Source organism: Syzygium oleosum, unplaced genomic scaffold (genome assembly GCF_021117445.2).
Source record: "Syzygium oleosum isolate NSW1041296 unplaced genomic scaffold, Sole_v2.1 Sole_v2.13, whole genome shotgun sequence".
Lineage (NCBI taxonomy): Eukaryota > Viridiplantae > Streptophyta > Magnoliopsida > Myrtales > Myrtaceae > Syzygium > Syzygium oleosum.
In genome coordinates, this window is record NW_026607497.1 from 126,573 (window position 1) to 140,444 (window position 13,872).

The 13,872-nt window shown below is 38.8% G+C and overlaps 1 protein-coding gene across 1 annotated transcript; it reads left to right on the plus strand.

Annotated features, from left to right (window-relative positions):
- The first annotated feature begins 5,698 nt into the window (after positions 1-5,698).
- Positions 5,699-7,305, plus strand: LOC115692262 (uncharacterized). The gene is made up of 4 exons (XM_030619065.2): positions 5,699-6,220; positions 6,403-6,540; positions 6,696-6,848; positions 7,012-7,305. Exons 1-4 carry the CDS (start codon positions 5,789-5,791, stop codon positions 7,123-7,125), a joined length of 837 nt encoding a protein of 278 aa, XP_030474925.1. The 5' UTR covers positions 5,699-5,788; the 3' UTR covers positions 7,126-7,305.
- Positions 7,306-13,872: the final 6,567 nt, after the last annotated feature.

Sequence of the window (13,872 nt, forward strand, 5' to 3'; positions counted from 1 at the left end):
CCTTGAGGATAGATTAAATAATGCTAGTATAATATATAGAACATCAAGTGAATAATAAAAGATCGACGAATTTGAAATAAAGTACTTTTAATAAGCAAATATGGAAAAAAGAAGCCTCGAAGTCTAGTAATTATATGCATGAACATACATGAAAGTATTCGATTTCTTCATTCTTTTTCTCTGATTCCGAAATCGGTGTTGTAAGGAAGTGAAGCGGTAAGTCTAATTGACATTTTAATATATGCCTTCTGTGCACTCCACTTCAACGCCATGAAATAAAGTTTTAAAGGGCAGAATCACATATTGAAAGTATCGATATATGACAAATGAGAACATGACTTGTTGATTCATCAACGAGAACCGGAGAAAAAGAATTCTGGAAGCAATTGAGAGAGAACTCTATTGAAACCTCAGTTTGTTTTGCGGAAAATAAATAATTTGAAAAACATTTTCCTAAAAATGATCGCTTGTATTGTTTGAAATAATTAGCCAATGAAACATATTTTGATTACCGACATCAAATTATATCTAAACATTTTCTTGAACGATAAAAATATTTTTTGTTTATTTATTTTTATAAGCGTTACAAGAGATCGTTTTCAATTTTTTTTAAATCATTCATTTTTCGTGAAACAAACATACCATTGCAAGTGTTTTCTTTGACTATAAATACTTTTAAGTTAGAATTACTATTTTCAACGTCCCGAACTTCGAAAAGTCTAAAAAATGTTTTCTCGAAACTGTTAGAATAATTAAATAATAAATCACGCCATCATTTAATAATTTAAAATTTTTAGAATAGTCGGCAGTGATCCCACAAAATCTCACATTGTGTATCAAAGTCGGAAGTCCTGAGTTCAAATATTTTTAAAATAGTTGGTAGCGATCTCATAAACTCTCACTTAAATAAAGGCACCTTAAATTACTAATGATTTGAGTTTAGGGGAACGGTCCAAATAGTGGTCAATAACATCTTGGGCCTCACATGTATTGTTTAAGGTTGGTAAGAAAAAGGTGACATCAAAGCGATTTGTTTTTGGGGGCATCGCCAACCCGATTGAAACGAAAGGGAACTGTTCCTGTAGATTAAAGACCCAACAAATCTCTGACACCAAATCTCTCCTTGCTTGCCTCAAGAAACCTTAGTATGCATACCCGACTGAGAGAGAAGTGCGAATATTTGTTCATATCTGAATAAAGTGCGATCGATCCATCTTAAAAACTTAATGGCAGATACACACTACCCAAAGGGCAACATGCGAGAACATGAGCTTGTTGGACCCTCTAGACACCACTTGCGGGTAAAGCGACAAGGACAAGCTCGCATCCAAGCCTGGTTAGATACATAATAAGGATCGATGATCGATCAGCCGTGATTAATCACGCTAATCGATATCTCGAATGCTCCTGAAAGAATGGATCGGCCCTTAGTTTGCTGGTGATCACTGCCTCTATCTACTGTGATAGATGAAGGGAGAAAGCGTGGAATCTTTTTTCAAGATAGGAAAGATGGTCCGAGACTATTTGATGCCTTTCTCTTTCTTTCTTGAACTTGAGGGTATCATTCAAACTCTCACGTGAAAAAGCTAAGCGAAAGGAGAGAGAATAAAGAGAAAACTCGACATAGCCAACACCTTCCTCCGACATACCTTTTGGAAATTAAGCCGTAGCTTTCCTTTAGCGCAGCACAAGTTCTATTCTCCGTGTTCAAAAATATTTAAGGTTTCGAGCTTCCAGATGCACAAAAAATAAAATAAAAATTGATATTAAGGAACAAGATTATTTAGCACCTGCAATAAAATACCAAGCCAACATATTTTTACCCTCGCCTATGTGATCAGTGGGATCATATTCCATTCTTTGGAAAAAAGCACTATTCTCAGGCTCCGATCCCTGCCTCGACTGCACCATTGCAGATGTGAGCTGAAGTGACCCCTTAAACCTCGTTATTGGAGGTGTGATTAAGTGTTTAATTACCATAATTTCCTTCCTTTCTACATCGTTTGGGACTTGGTTTAAAGAGATAAAAATAGCAGGTTTACCATAACTTTCGTACGGTACTCACTTAAGTGACATAAAATTTTTTTTCGCTCACTTAAGTACCACAATCCTAAAAAATCGATCGCTTAAGTGCCATTGACAATTTGCCTTGTCAGAAAATTCGACGTGGACACCGATTGTCCTACGTGGTATTACCGGCGTTAACGTGAATAATTTTTTTATTTTTCTTTTCTTTTTTTTTCTTTGCTCTTTTTTTTGTCCAACGACCCTTGTCGGCCGCAAAGGCCTCGCCCACGATCGGCAAGGCCGCAAAGGCCCTGGGCAAGGTCATTGTGGCTTTGCCAGCCGCGGGCAACGGCAAAAAGGCCCTCGCCGGCCGCGACGACGGCAAGAAGGCCCTCGCCAGATTTGGGCTAGAGCATTCATAGCCCCCCCGGCCACAAGCGAGGTGGCCTCACTCAGATCTGGCGAGGGTCTTCACGCCCTCGCCCGCGGCTGATGAGGCCGCAATGGCACTAGATGAGGTGTTCGCAACCCCACCGACTGCTGGCGAAGGCCTAGCCCAAGGCCTTCGCGGCCCCACCAGCCGAGGGCGAGGCGGCCCTCGCCTAATCTAGGCATAGGATAAAAAAAAGCAAAGAAAAAAAGGGAAAATAAGAATTAAAAATTAAAAAAATTCACGTGGGAAGAGAAAATTAAGCACAAAATTCACATCATACGATTTGTCGGAAATGGCACTCAAATGATTGATTTTACTCCGATGTGGCACATAAGTAAGTGAAAAAAAAAAGTTATGACATTGAAGTGAATGTCGTACGAAGTTATGGTACTCCTGCCATTCTTAATCTGAATTTGGAAATTGGTTACAAGTATGGAAACGAATTGAGGATCTTGAGAATTCGAACACGCGACTTTCTACTACCATATAGAGTTTTGGTCCCTATCATTGTCCATAAACATCTAAAACCTTATCCCCACTTAGTCGAAGTACAATTATAATCGGTATTGATTGTTCTAACAATATGTAAACAAGATTAATCTTTCTGACATATGCGGCGACCTATATTGTAGGTCCATCTCAAATATTATTAACTCTCGTCTTTTCTGCAAAAATATAAAGTCAAATGAAACACTTCTCATATTTTATGAACACTTGAAGTATTCGGTTATCTTCACACGTGTTTCATCAATTATAGATTAGAATTTTCTTATTTTGGCCAATGAAATACTAGCCAAAATACATGTATGAAATAAATTTTGTCGTCGCCCTACTGATCGGACGTATACATATAAGGTCCCTCTTCCTAATTATGTTTTTTCCCGAATCAGAATGTACAAGTGGGTACAAGTGAACAAGGCCATGTGTTAGATTCCTGGTCTAAGTAATAGGTTAGATCTTTTGGAGGTCCGTCTGGGGCACACCTTTGTTGGCTTTTTCCAGGCTAAGAATAGAAAATCACATGCAACGCTCCATATACATATAAAGCTTCCCCAGTTTTCAAACGGCTTTTCTCTTTGGCATGCAGGACCTCATGCTTATTGTTTACACTTCTTGGTTTCGTTTCACAAAAAATGTGATGCGATATCCTTCAAGAATATGGATGGATCGATATATATCAATAAAAGTTGTAAAGGATCCTTGATTTTGGACTAAATGATAAGAAAGTTAAAGGTATGGAAACCGAAGAATATCGCTTTCAGCCATGTAAATTGCAAGAATGTAAAGATAAAGATAAATTTGCAGAAGAATGTTGAGTTATGTGATTGATTGGTGTCCTTACGATTAACAGTTATCGAATTTGACTAAAAAGATAACTTCCTACTACTATCGATAGTTACAAGAAGTTAAACGATTTCCTATTATCTAGCAACATTTCACCATAAGAATTTAATCCTAAAATAGCGGCAATAAGCATAACCCCCAGCAGTTACATTTTTGTGTCAATTTCTGGCTATCGATCATTTAGTCAATCAACTTCCTAAATATTGATGAAGGCTCTTGTAAATAATTTGTGTATTTTCGATTTCCTTGGCAAGTTGTCAACTGTTCAGATCAAATCGTATTCATCGATTGGGTTTGTTATTTAGTCGATGATAATAATAAAAAGTTGGTCATTTTTTCGGCGTCAATAAGTTTCAAACGAATTCCAAGTTGCTGACAAAGATCTTCCTATGTATCCCGCAATTGAATAAGTATCTGGGGTTTCCGATCATAAAAAAAATAAATAATCTGGGGTTGATATCTATTTCGTACTAACTGAAATGATCGGGAAATCAGAATATGATAGATCTCTCGGAGATAAGCATCCCCCGTGGGCTTGGCCAACATCATTATTCCGGACTAGACACCTGAAAGAGTTCCTCCTGTTTTACTCCCAAGGCAGAAGAGACAATAAGGGAACATATGCTGCTGTTCCTCCTGTTATACCTTGACATGTATGCACACATACAAAACTAATTCCATGGCTTTAACAGAGTTAACGGATAGGGTTTTCATTTTGAATGCGAAATTAATCCCCATATAACGGGCCTGTTCTATTATTTTGTCGAACACATACAATAGCATCATATGTTGGGTAGTCGCGTGTAATTCTGAACTTGGCTACGATCTTCATTCCATGTCTAAGATTAGGTTGTCAGTGTTGCAAGCTTGCAATGTCATTTGTTTGTTAGAATAAGGATTGGGGATTGGATAAGATAGGAAAAAAAATTCTTAGTGGCCTATCATTTGTTTGGCAAGTTACAGGATAACTTGAATAACTAAAAATATCAGAAAAATTTGGATTGAAGGTAAAAAAAAACATTGAAACCGTAGATTTGCAAGGAACCATCGCCGGACCTCCACGACAGAGACAAGACAGAGCGTGCGTCACAGTGAGGATAGCTGCCACCAGCGAGTGACCGTCGTTGTCTGTCTGGGAGCTGTGACCGCCTCGAGGCAGTCACCGGTGACCTCCGCAAGGCGATCACAACCGCAAGTCCAGTCATCGGAGCCACGATGGGGCGACTCAATCGCTTTGTGTGAGAGAGAGACGAGAGGAAAGAGAGAAAGATGGACACCGCCGTCACGGCTCCGGGATGGTGGTGCTGTCCTGTCTGCACCGCTTTCTCACTTGTTACCGACACAGCCGAGAGCGCTGCCCACTTCCTCTCTTACCCCTACCTGCCTCATGTTAAACTTTTCTTGTCCTTTTTGGTATTTTTTATCGGGGCCTATCCTACTTTGTGCAATCTGAAGCAAGCCACTAAACATTAGTTAAATTAATTTATATCATATCTGGAGTTATATCCGATCGACCAAACACATTAGCGAGCCGCCGCATGTACACCTGTCCGCTTAAGAAGAGAGACTCTCAAACTTGAACTTTTTCCGAACTCCCTAATCAACGAAAATATAGGTTTGATAATCATTATCCTCTAAAAACAGGAGGAGATTTTCCGTGTGATATTGCCAAGGGCTCCTTTATTCCGGAAAGGAAGTTGCGTGAAACAAGTGCATGTAGCCCGAGTCCTTCCTAGAATTAACATGCGCTCCATCCAAGCTTCATTGGCTTTGGGGGGGCCCTTAGCCTAGTAAAACAGTCAAAGATATTCTGATACTACAACCAGCACTGTTTTTTCAAACCACTTGCTCATAGTCTTTAGAGTCCTTGACGCCGCGACCCTATAAATGTACAAATCCACTTTAGATGCTCACCCAACACAACACAAAGGAAAACCATTTAGTACCGTTAAGGAAACCCATTAAAGCCCTTCCTCTCATCGCCTCCTCACCTTGCAATTCTGAATGGCTTCTATTCCTCAGTCTTACTCTCATTTCTCCTCCTTTGCCGATGATGATCTCTACGCTCATGAGTCTCTGGCTCAAGTCGTTGAAGCTGGAAGAAATGTGGGAGGTCCATTGTGGAGTGCTGAGGAATCATTGCCTCACCGTGGGATGTTGTCATCACAGCAATATCAGAAAGCCATCTCTTCTGTTCCGACATTCCCGACATACATGGCCGACTTCCATGAAGAAAGGATCGTGCCTGCATTCCCCGAAGCTGTGATCAACTATGGATCATCGTACGGGATCGTCGACAAACCTCAAAGCTTCAGCAGCTTATTGTCGTGCGATGATCAGTCTTATGTCTGCGAATTATTACAGAAGGAAGCCTGCCCATTCATGTCTGGTGATTTCAAGCCAGTTCACAGTGCCGCTGACGACCATTGCAAATGGGTATGCCTTTGCTTTAATTAACTTCTATCTTTATATGCTTACGCACATATATTAATCCAGACCTTGCATGGGCGTATTTGTTTCGCCTCTGCTGTGTGCGCGTCCTTTGCGTCTGTCACAAGTAATACACTTACGTCATTGACTACTAATACTTAGTTGAATAAACACCATTTTTCTCACAGAATATAAAGGTTCAAGGAGAGCCATTCCCTGAAGAATGTAACCTCAAAGTTGGGAGATACTCAGTGGAAGAAAGAAAACATAGAATTCTCAGATATCTGAAGAAGAGAAACGAGAGGAATTTCAACAAAACAATTAAGGTGCTCTTTACACGAGCCCTACTTCCTCCACATGCATGCTCTCATGATCAGTTTCGTTTTACATGCATTATTTACCTGCTCTACATAAGGTTGCCGATAACAAGAAGTCATCGACTTGATTTTAGTACACTAACATATTGAGTACGTACGTGCAGTATGCGTGCCGCAAATCCCTAGCGGACAGAAGAGTTAGAGTACGTGGGAGATTTGCGAGGAACAATGATTCCTGTGCGGAAGAAATGGCAGCAGCGAAGAAGAACGAATATCCCCAACTAGAAAAAGACTTGTTCTTCGGTGATGATGTTCAGGTAATTGACTCATCTAACTTCACACGATAATCAAGCATATAACATCGATCATTCATCACACGCAGTTTGCATAATGCGCTTCACCATTAGTCCTTGAAATAATAACATATGAAGGTGGATAAATTCACAACTTTTTTTCTTATTTGCTATTTATTGTTGACAGATGAAGCAAGATGAGGAAGATGAGTGGGTGCAGGAGGCATTGGCAGATCTACTGTATTTGCCGTATACGTCGGCGGGCGATAGATATCTCGGTGCATATGAGACCATGCTCTAAGCCTCAAAGCGAGAGACATTTCCTCCATCTCACAAAGGCTGCCCAGATCCATGTGATCCTAGCATTTCCTTCTATTGAACCAATATATGTGTCCACGAGTTTACTATATGGTTAAGTCACCGAAGGATTTTGATGAGTATGGTTTTTATTTTCCTGGAATATCTGAAATATAATTTCCTATCTCTCGTTTTAACTATCCCTGGGACCAGGGTTTTCCTTAATTTCCCGATTATTGATAACACTCATCTTATTGTAAGATTGGCTTCTGATTTTCTCGTAAGAAAGTCGACGAGACCATAAAATAAATTCATGGACCACAAATTCCCCCCAAAAAATGCATAAATTACATACTGGAGAAAAATATCCTCACTTTTAAATGATCCAAAAATGCATGAATCACTTCAGGGATAAAATAACTCACCGTTAAGTTTTCCATGCCTACAAATTTATGAATTCACCGAAAATCATTGATTTGGAACACTAACTTTTGGTTTGGGGTAGAAAGAACTTGATTCACTAACCGTAGGTCTTTAAATTTGGGGATACTAATTTTTTTATTCTATTTTCTTGTTAAAACAGACAACTTCTTGATTGAAAAACTACAAGTGTGAAAAATGTTTTGCATCGGTGCTCTTGCCAATAGTAACTCTACATTTATTGTCTCTTGAAACAAAGGTGTTTATATCGTTCTTTTTTGCACTTAATGTTAAAAAAATGTAACACTGATAATGTTAATAAGTTTCTTATTTATTCCATTATTTTTATTTTGGTTTATTTTCTTTTCTAATATAAGTAATCCCACTCGGTGGGCTAGCAGACCCACCTAGTGGGATTCATGATTTTCCCAGGGAGCCGGGTAAACAAGTCAGCCGATTTTCTTGGGAAAATATGTGGTGTCCATGAAACCGTTACTCTTCTACGAGTAGCAGTACCTTTCCCCTCTCATTTCCCTAGATTTTGCTTATCAAAGTAGGAATATTGCGGGCAGTCCGTATCGCATGCAATCACCAAGAGCATCACGCTTTATTCCATCCAGAGACGCTGAGAAAACATGCGCGCAGGAATCAAAACAAGAAAAGTTCCAAAACTTAAGCCATTCAAATCAAAACAACAATCAAACTTATTGTGTGCAAGCAGTTGCTTGACATATATGATATACTAAAGATGCATCACTCCGGTCTAACGTTAAAGTTTTTTGAGAGTGAAATGCTTCGTCGATGTTCAAATGAAGTTTACTGACGGGAGCTGTAAGTTTCTTACTCCTTTAATTGCATATTCAAGACTTTTTCTATGTTTCAACATGCAATAATGAAATTTAAGCTCCCGTTGTCACAATCATATCTGATGGTGACTTGTGACTTCGACTAATATTTAGGATCTGGAATGCACCATTCAAAGGTGTAGTGCAGCGTAGACCGATGGAACACCAACATATATTTCACACATCTGGCAAAAAAAAAGAAAGAAACGAACACCAATAATTCACCTATTTTCGATGCCTCCAGAATGTTTTGTAAGCCTTTTTAAGGTATGTTGGAGAGATGTAGAGCTTTCTTTTTGAAGTAAGTGACTTGCACTTCTTCTTGTTTCAAAGTCTCTCCAAGAGAGTGAATTTTAGTTTACTTTACTTAATTAGTGTCTTAATTGAGAATACTCATTAACAACACCTCTTATTTTCATATTGTCTACCTCATAGAAACCCAAAATAAGGCCCATGAATGATCTTGGAATATTTTACCATATATATACGATTGAGATTCTTTAAATTTGGATGACTATATTGGTCATGTAGAGTTACCTCGACCAAAATATACCTGAGTTTTAAGAAAGTTCACCTTCAAACCTTCAAATCACATACTCTCTCTCTCTCTCTCTCATCGTGATGCACAAGTTGCCTCTTCAATTTCTTTACCTTTCCTTTTGTTGTGTTTTTCCGTATTGAAAATAATCATGAGATTTCCATTTTTATCAATTGCTATTCGATGAACACCAAACGCTCGATGAGATAGCATGTTCCAATACCTGCTGTCATATTCAAATAATTTGACAGACAAAGCATAGATACAAAAAGTCCATCTAACCTATCTTATCTTATTTAATAAAAAATACTTAATCGGTTGAAAGCGAGTACGATGAATAAAGAAGGAGATTCCATAAATGGGTGAAAGGAAGTTGCGATCAATACTTGAGATCGTAGCTTTTTAGACCATTTTAAAGTTTGAGTATGAAACTGCCTCTTGTTAAAACTGAAGCTCTTAAAGAGCGACACGTATTATTTTCATGTAGTCGATAATTTAACTGCCAAATGTCAATAATATATATGAACACTTGAAATCCAAGTGTTTGAGGTAACGAGCAACAGATAGCTGCAAATTATCACATCCATGTCAGAATGAAGTGGTGGGAAGCATATGCCCAAATAGACATGGTCTATATCTATATGCTTTTTGAGTGCTCTTCTGAAGCCTGGTAATGAAAGAATCAAAGTGTTAGCAGTTTTACAATAATTAGGACCCCGTGAAAGTCAAAACGAACATGACAGAGAAGAGAAATAGGAACAAGAGCTACCATCTTCACAAGCTTCTATTGGTGGTGGAAATAAATGGCAAATGGGTGTCACAAGCAGGCATTCCTACGGACGTAAGAAAGCACTCAGCCCATAAATGACAGACATCCTGTCAAAGTCGTGGCCCCTCTCTATGTATCGTGACCATAACTCTGATCGAATTTTCTCATTGCAATTTATAGTGATAATTGGATACAATGAGTTCTTCCAAATACTGGAATCGGTAGCTTCCTATTGCATTGGCCGCCGATACGCCTACGAGGAATTTAAATTGCCAAAACCAGGTTAAATTAGTTGTAGGAAGAAACCTCGTATCAACTGATAATGGTTTTTTAATAGAACTCAAATTGAATTAAGCAAGCATTACTTGTTGCTCTTGCTCCCGTGTTTCCTAGAAGTGAATGTAGTTCTTTCTTAACATTTGTCTTAACATTTCCCAATTCAAACGCTAGGCAACGTCACATAATAATGCTGAGTGAATGTCATGATATCGCATCATATTTCTTTTCTAAATTTGGCTAGAAGAGTGAAGGCCCTTTCGAGAAGATCACAAGAAGTGGAATTATGTTTGAGAGAGAGAGAGAGAGAGAGAGAGAGAGAGAGAGAGAGAGAGAGAGAGAGAGAGAGAGAGTCCCCCCAACTTAGTCAGTGTCCTTTGGAGCGGAGCGAGGGCTAAAGTGCGGAAGCTCCAGTTGAAATTATTGATGGGAGTTGAGCTTTGAGACTTTCGAATATGTTTGTTCATAAAATGATGATTCTAAAGACAAAATTCACAACCAAACTCGAACTCTCCCTAAACATGATTGACTTTAAGATTTGGTCGGTCACAAGTTGGCTTATCAACAACCTGTCTCCTTCATATCCTGCTTGATTCACATCGATCGTGGCTTGACTCATAAACATCGAAACCTTTCCTCTTTGCTAGGGTTTTCTAGCAAGTGCAGATACTTCACACAACAAGAGCGACCAGCTACCTCTCTCTATAGCTTCTTGAGTCCTTGCAAGCACTGCTCATGGTGGTGCAATCTCTTTTAAAAGTCAAAATGGGAGGTGATAATAAATGGCCAACAGTCATGGCACTTAGCTCAGACAACAGAAAAAGGGAGATTATCACACATCATGAATGACGGATTTTAGGTAGAAGAAAGGAGATGAATGGGACCTTTCGCTTAGACGTTCTACCACTCGCCTCCCTCCTACTGATTGCGATGATATATGTCGTCCCTCCCCATTCAAGCCCCACTTTGCTGTTTCACATTCTTTTCGATTGCATATGTACGTCGTCTAGAAGATTATATATAGCTAGCATGTGGCCAACATTCTCCTGGGATAGAACATAAATAAAGTATCATGTCATATAATTGTCTTGTGTGATTCATCAAAAGCCAACCATCTTGTACCAAACGCTATAGACTCTCTCTCTCTCCTCCTCCCCCCCCCTTCACATATAGAGCTGCTTTGATCATTTGCCAAGTGTTATTTCGATTAATTAGCTACCATCTTATGTTAGTGATGCAGATAGAAGCGATAACTTGGAAAACTCTTCCACGATTCGACTGGAATTCAATTCAATTTCATAATAATAATCTGAATACAAAGCTGGACGTCCTTTTATAATGATAGGACTCCTAAAGATATCTGAATTAATGAAGATAACATCAAAGCAAATCAAATCTAATCTTATAAAATCAAATCTAATCTTATTTAATAAAATCAAACGAAATATTGATAATTTGAAATTGCCTAAAGTAAAAAAAACTGCCTAATCAGAAAAACTATCGAGATTTCCGGCGATTACGGCGATCACATTCTTCAAGATAATCACAGGCTAACTGTTCTACATCAGTTAGTTTACAAGAAAAGTGCCAAAAAAGTCCGAAACCTTTTGCATTAGTGCCAATTTAGTCATAAACCCTTTTTTATGCCAATTCAGTCCTAAACCTTTTGCATTGGTGCCAATTTAGTCCTAAACCTTTTTTTGGTGTCAATTCAGTCCTAAACCTTTTAAATTGGTGTCAATTCAGTCCTAAATCTTTTGTTTTTATGCCAATTTAGTTCTTCCGGCAATTTTGATCGAAATTTGCCGACGTGGACGCCTGCCGGCCGGGGGCCAGTCACCGGCGCCGACGTGGCGCCGACTTGGACAACTTTAATAATATTTTAATGTTTTTTGAATTTTTAATTTTTTTCCTTTTTTTCTTTTTTTTCCACTTTTTTTTTTTGGTCTTCCCTCCTTCCTCTGGCCGGCGAGCTCGACCTCGGCGGCCACTAGCGAGGCCCGACCTCACCGGCCACTGGCGAGGCCGCCCTCGCCAATGGCCGGCGAGCTCGACCTTGCCGACCACTGGCGAGGGCGAGCCTCGCCTTGGTCGGGCGAGGCCCGACCTCACCGGCCATTGGCAAGGTCGGCCTCACCGGAGGCCGCGACGAGGGCGAGCCTCGCCTTGGTCGGGCGAGGCTCGCCCTCGCCAGTGGCCGGCGAGGTCGAGCTCGCCGGCCTCTAGCCTCTGGCCGGTCGCCGAACCAGAGGAAGGAGGGAAGACAAAAAAAAAAAAGTGAAAAAAAGGAAAAAAAAATAAAAATTCAAAAAAATATTAAAAATATTATTAAAGTTGTCCACATCGGCGCCAGTGACTGGCCGGCAGGCGTCCATGTCGGCAAATTCCAGTCAAAATTGGTCGGAAAGACTAAATTGGCATAAAAACAAAAGGTTTAGGACTGAATTGGCACAAATTTAAAAGGTTTAGGACTGAATTGGCACCAAAAAAAGGTTTAGGACTGAATTGGCACCAATGCAAAAGGTTGAGGACCGAATTGGCACCAAAAAAAAGTTTAGGACTAAATTGGTACTAATGCAAAAGGTTTAGGACTTTTTTGGCACTTTTCCCGTTAGTTTACCCATGGTAAACTTCTCCTATTCGAAAACAAAGATCAAGAATTCATTAACGCGATGTTGCAACTTTCCCAAAGGTGAACCATCAAAAGGAAAATTAATGGATTACCAAGGCTCCGTTTGTTTCGCGAAAAATATTACGTTTGTGGAAAATGTTTTCCCGGAAGTCATTTTCCTGGAAAATGACACAATTTTCCAATACTAAAGTTTGAAAAAGTTTCGGAAAATATTTTTTAATTTTCTTGGAAGTCATTAAAAATATTTTTCTTTTTCTTTTTTCTTTTTTTTTTTCCTTCTTCTTCTTCTTCCTTAGTCGGTCGCCGGCCACGGCGGTGGCCGGCGACTGGCTGAGGAAGAAGAAGGAAAAAAAAAAGAAAGAAAATATTGAAAATAAATAGTGAAAGAAGAAGAAGGAGAAGGAGAAAAAGGAAAAGGAAAATGATTTCCTCTTTCTGAAAAGAGGAAATCATCTTCCTCAAAAGTGAAGGCATTTTGTCCATAGGAAGGAAAATGTTTTCCGTGGGAAGTTATTTTCCGTGAAACAAACACCGGAAAATCCATAAAATATTTTCCCAAAAGTTATTTTCTATGAAACGAACGAAGCCTAAGTTTAAGACTAAGCCCGAGCTCCCCCGAGGCCATATCAATCGCAATTTTGGGGTTTTGATTTAATCAATCTCACATACAATTTAATTTATTAGGAGTCGACACTAATTTATTATGGGTTTGTTAGAAACTCAATAAAATATGGGAGAACATTTACTTGCGTGAACTAGAGATATCATGGATATGAAGAATTGATTACGCTAAATAAATCTAAAAACCTTTGGTACATTTTACTCTTTATTCAAAAATATTTTTGCAAGCGATCTGAGTCAATTTTAAACATAAATCACTAACATGTGAGTGGTGATCATGCGGGTGTGCAGTCAATTAATGTAACACTTTTTATAAACCAAATCGGTAACTAAATTGCTAGAAATAGGGAAAAAATCTTTATGCCTCAAACAAAACATGACATTATTATGATAATGCCCCAAGTGTTCTTAAAGATGTTAGCTAAAAATATGCATGACGTAAACATGATTTCTAAATGCAATGATAATCAATTATTTTTGGGTTTTTTTTGTTTGGCAAAAGATTAAACTATATGCAATGAATGAGATGCAATTTAATTCTAGATTATGTCTATGTGATGTTAATCCAACTAATAATATGTGATATGGATTATCAAAGATGCGATCTATATGTAGCCTAATTCTAATATGACGGGCAAAAGAATTGAGAA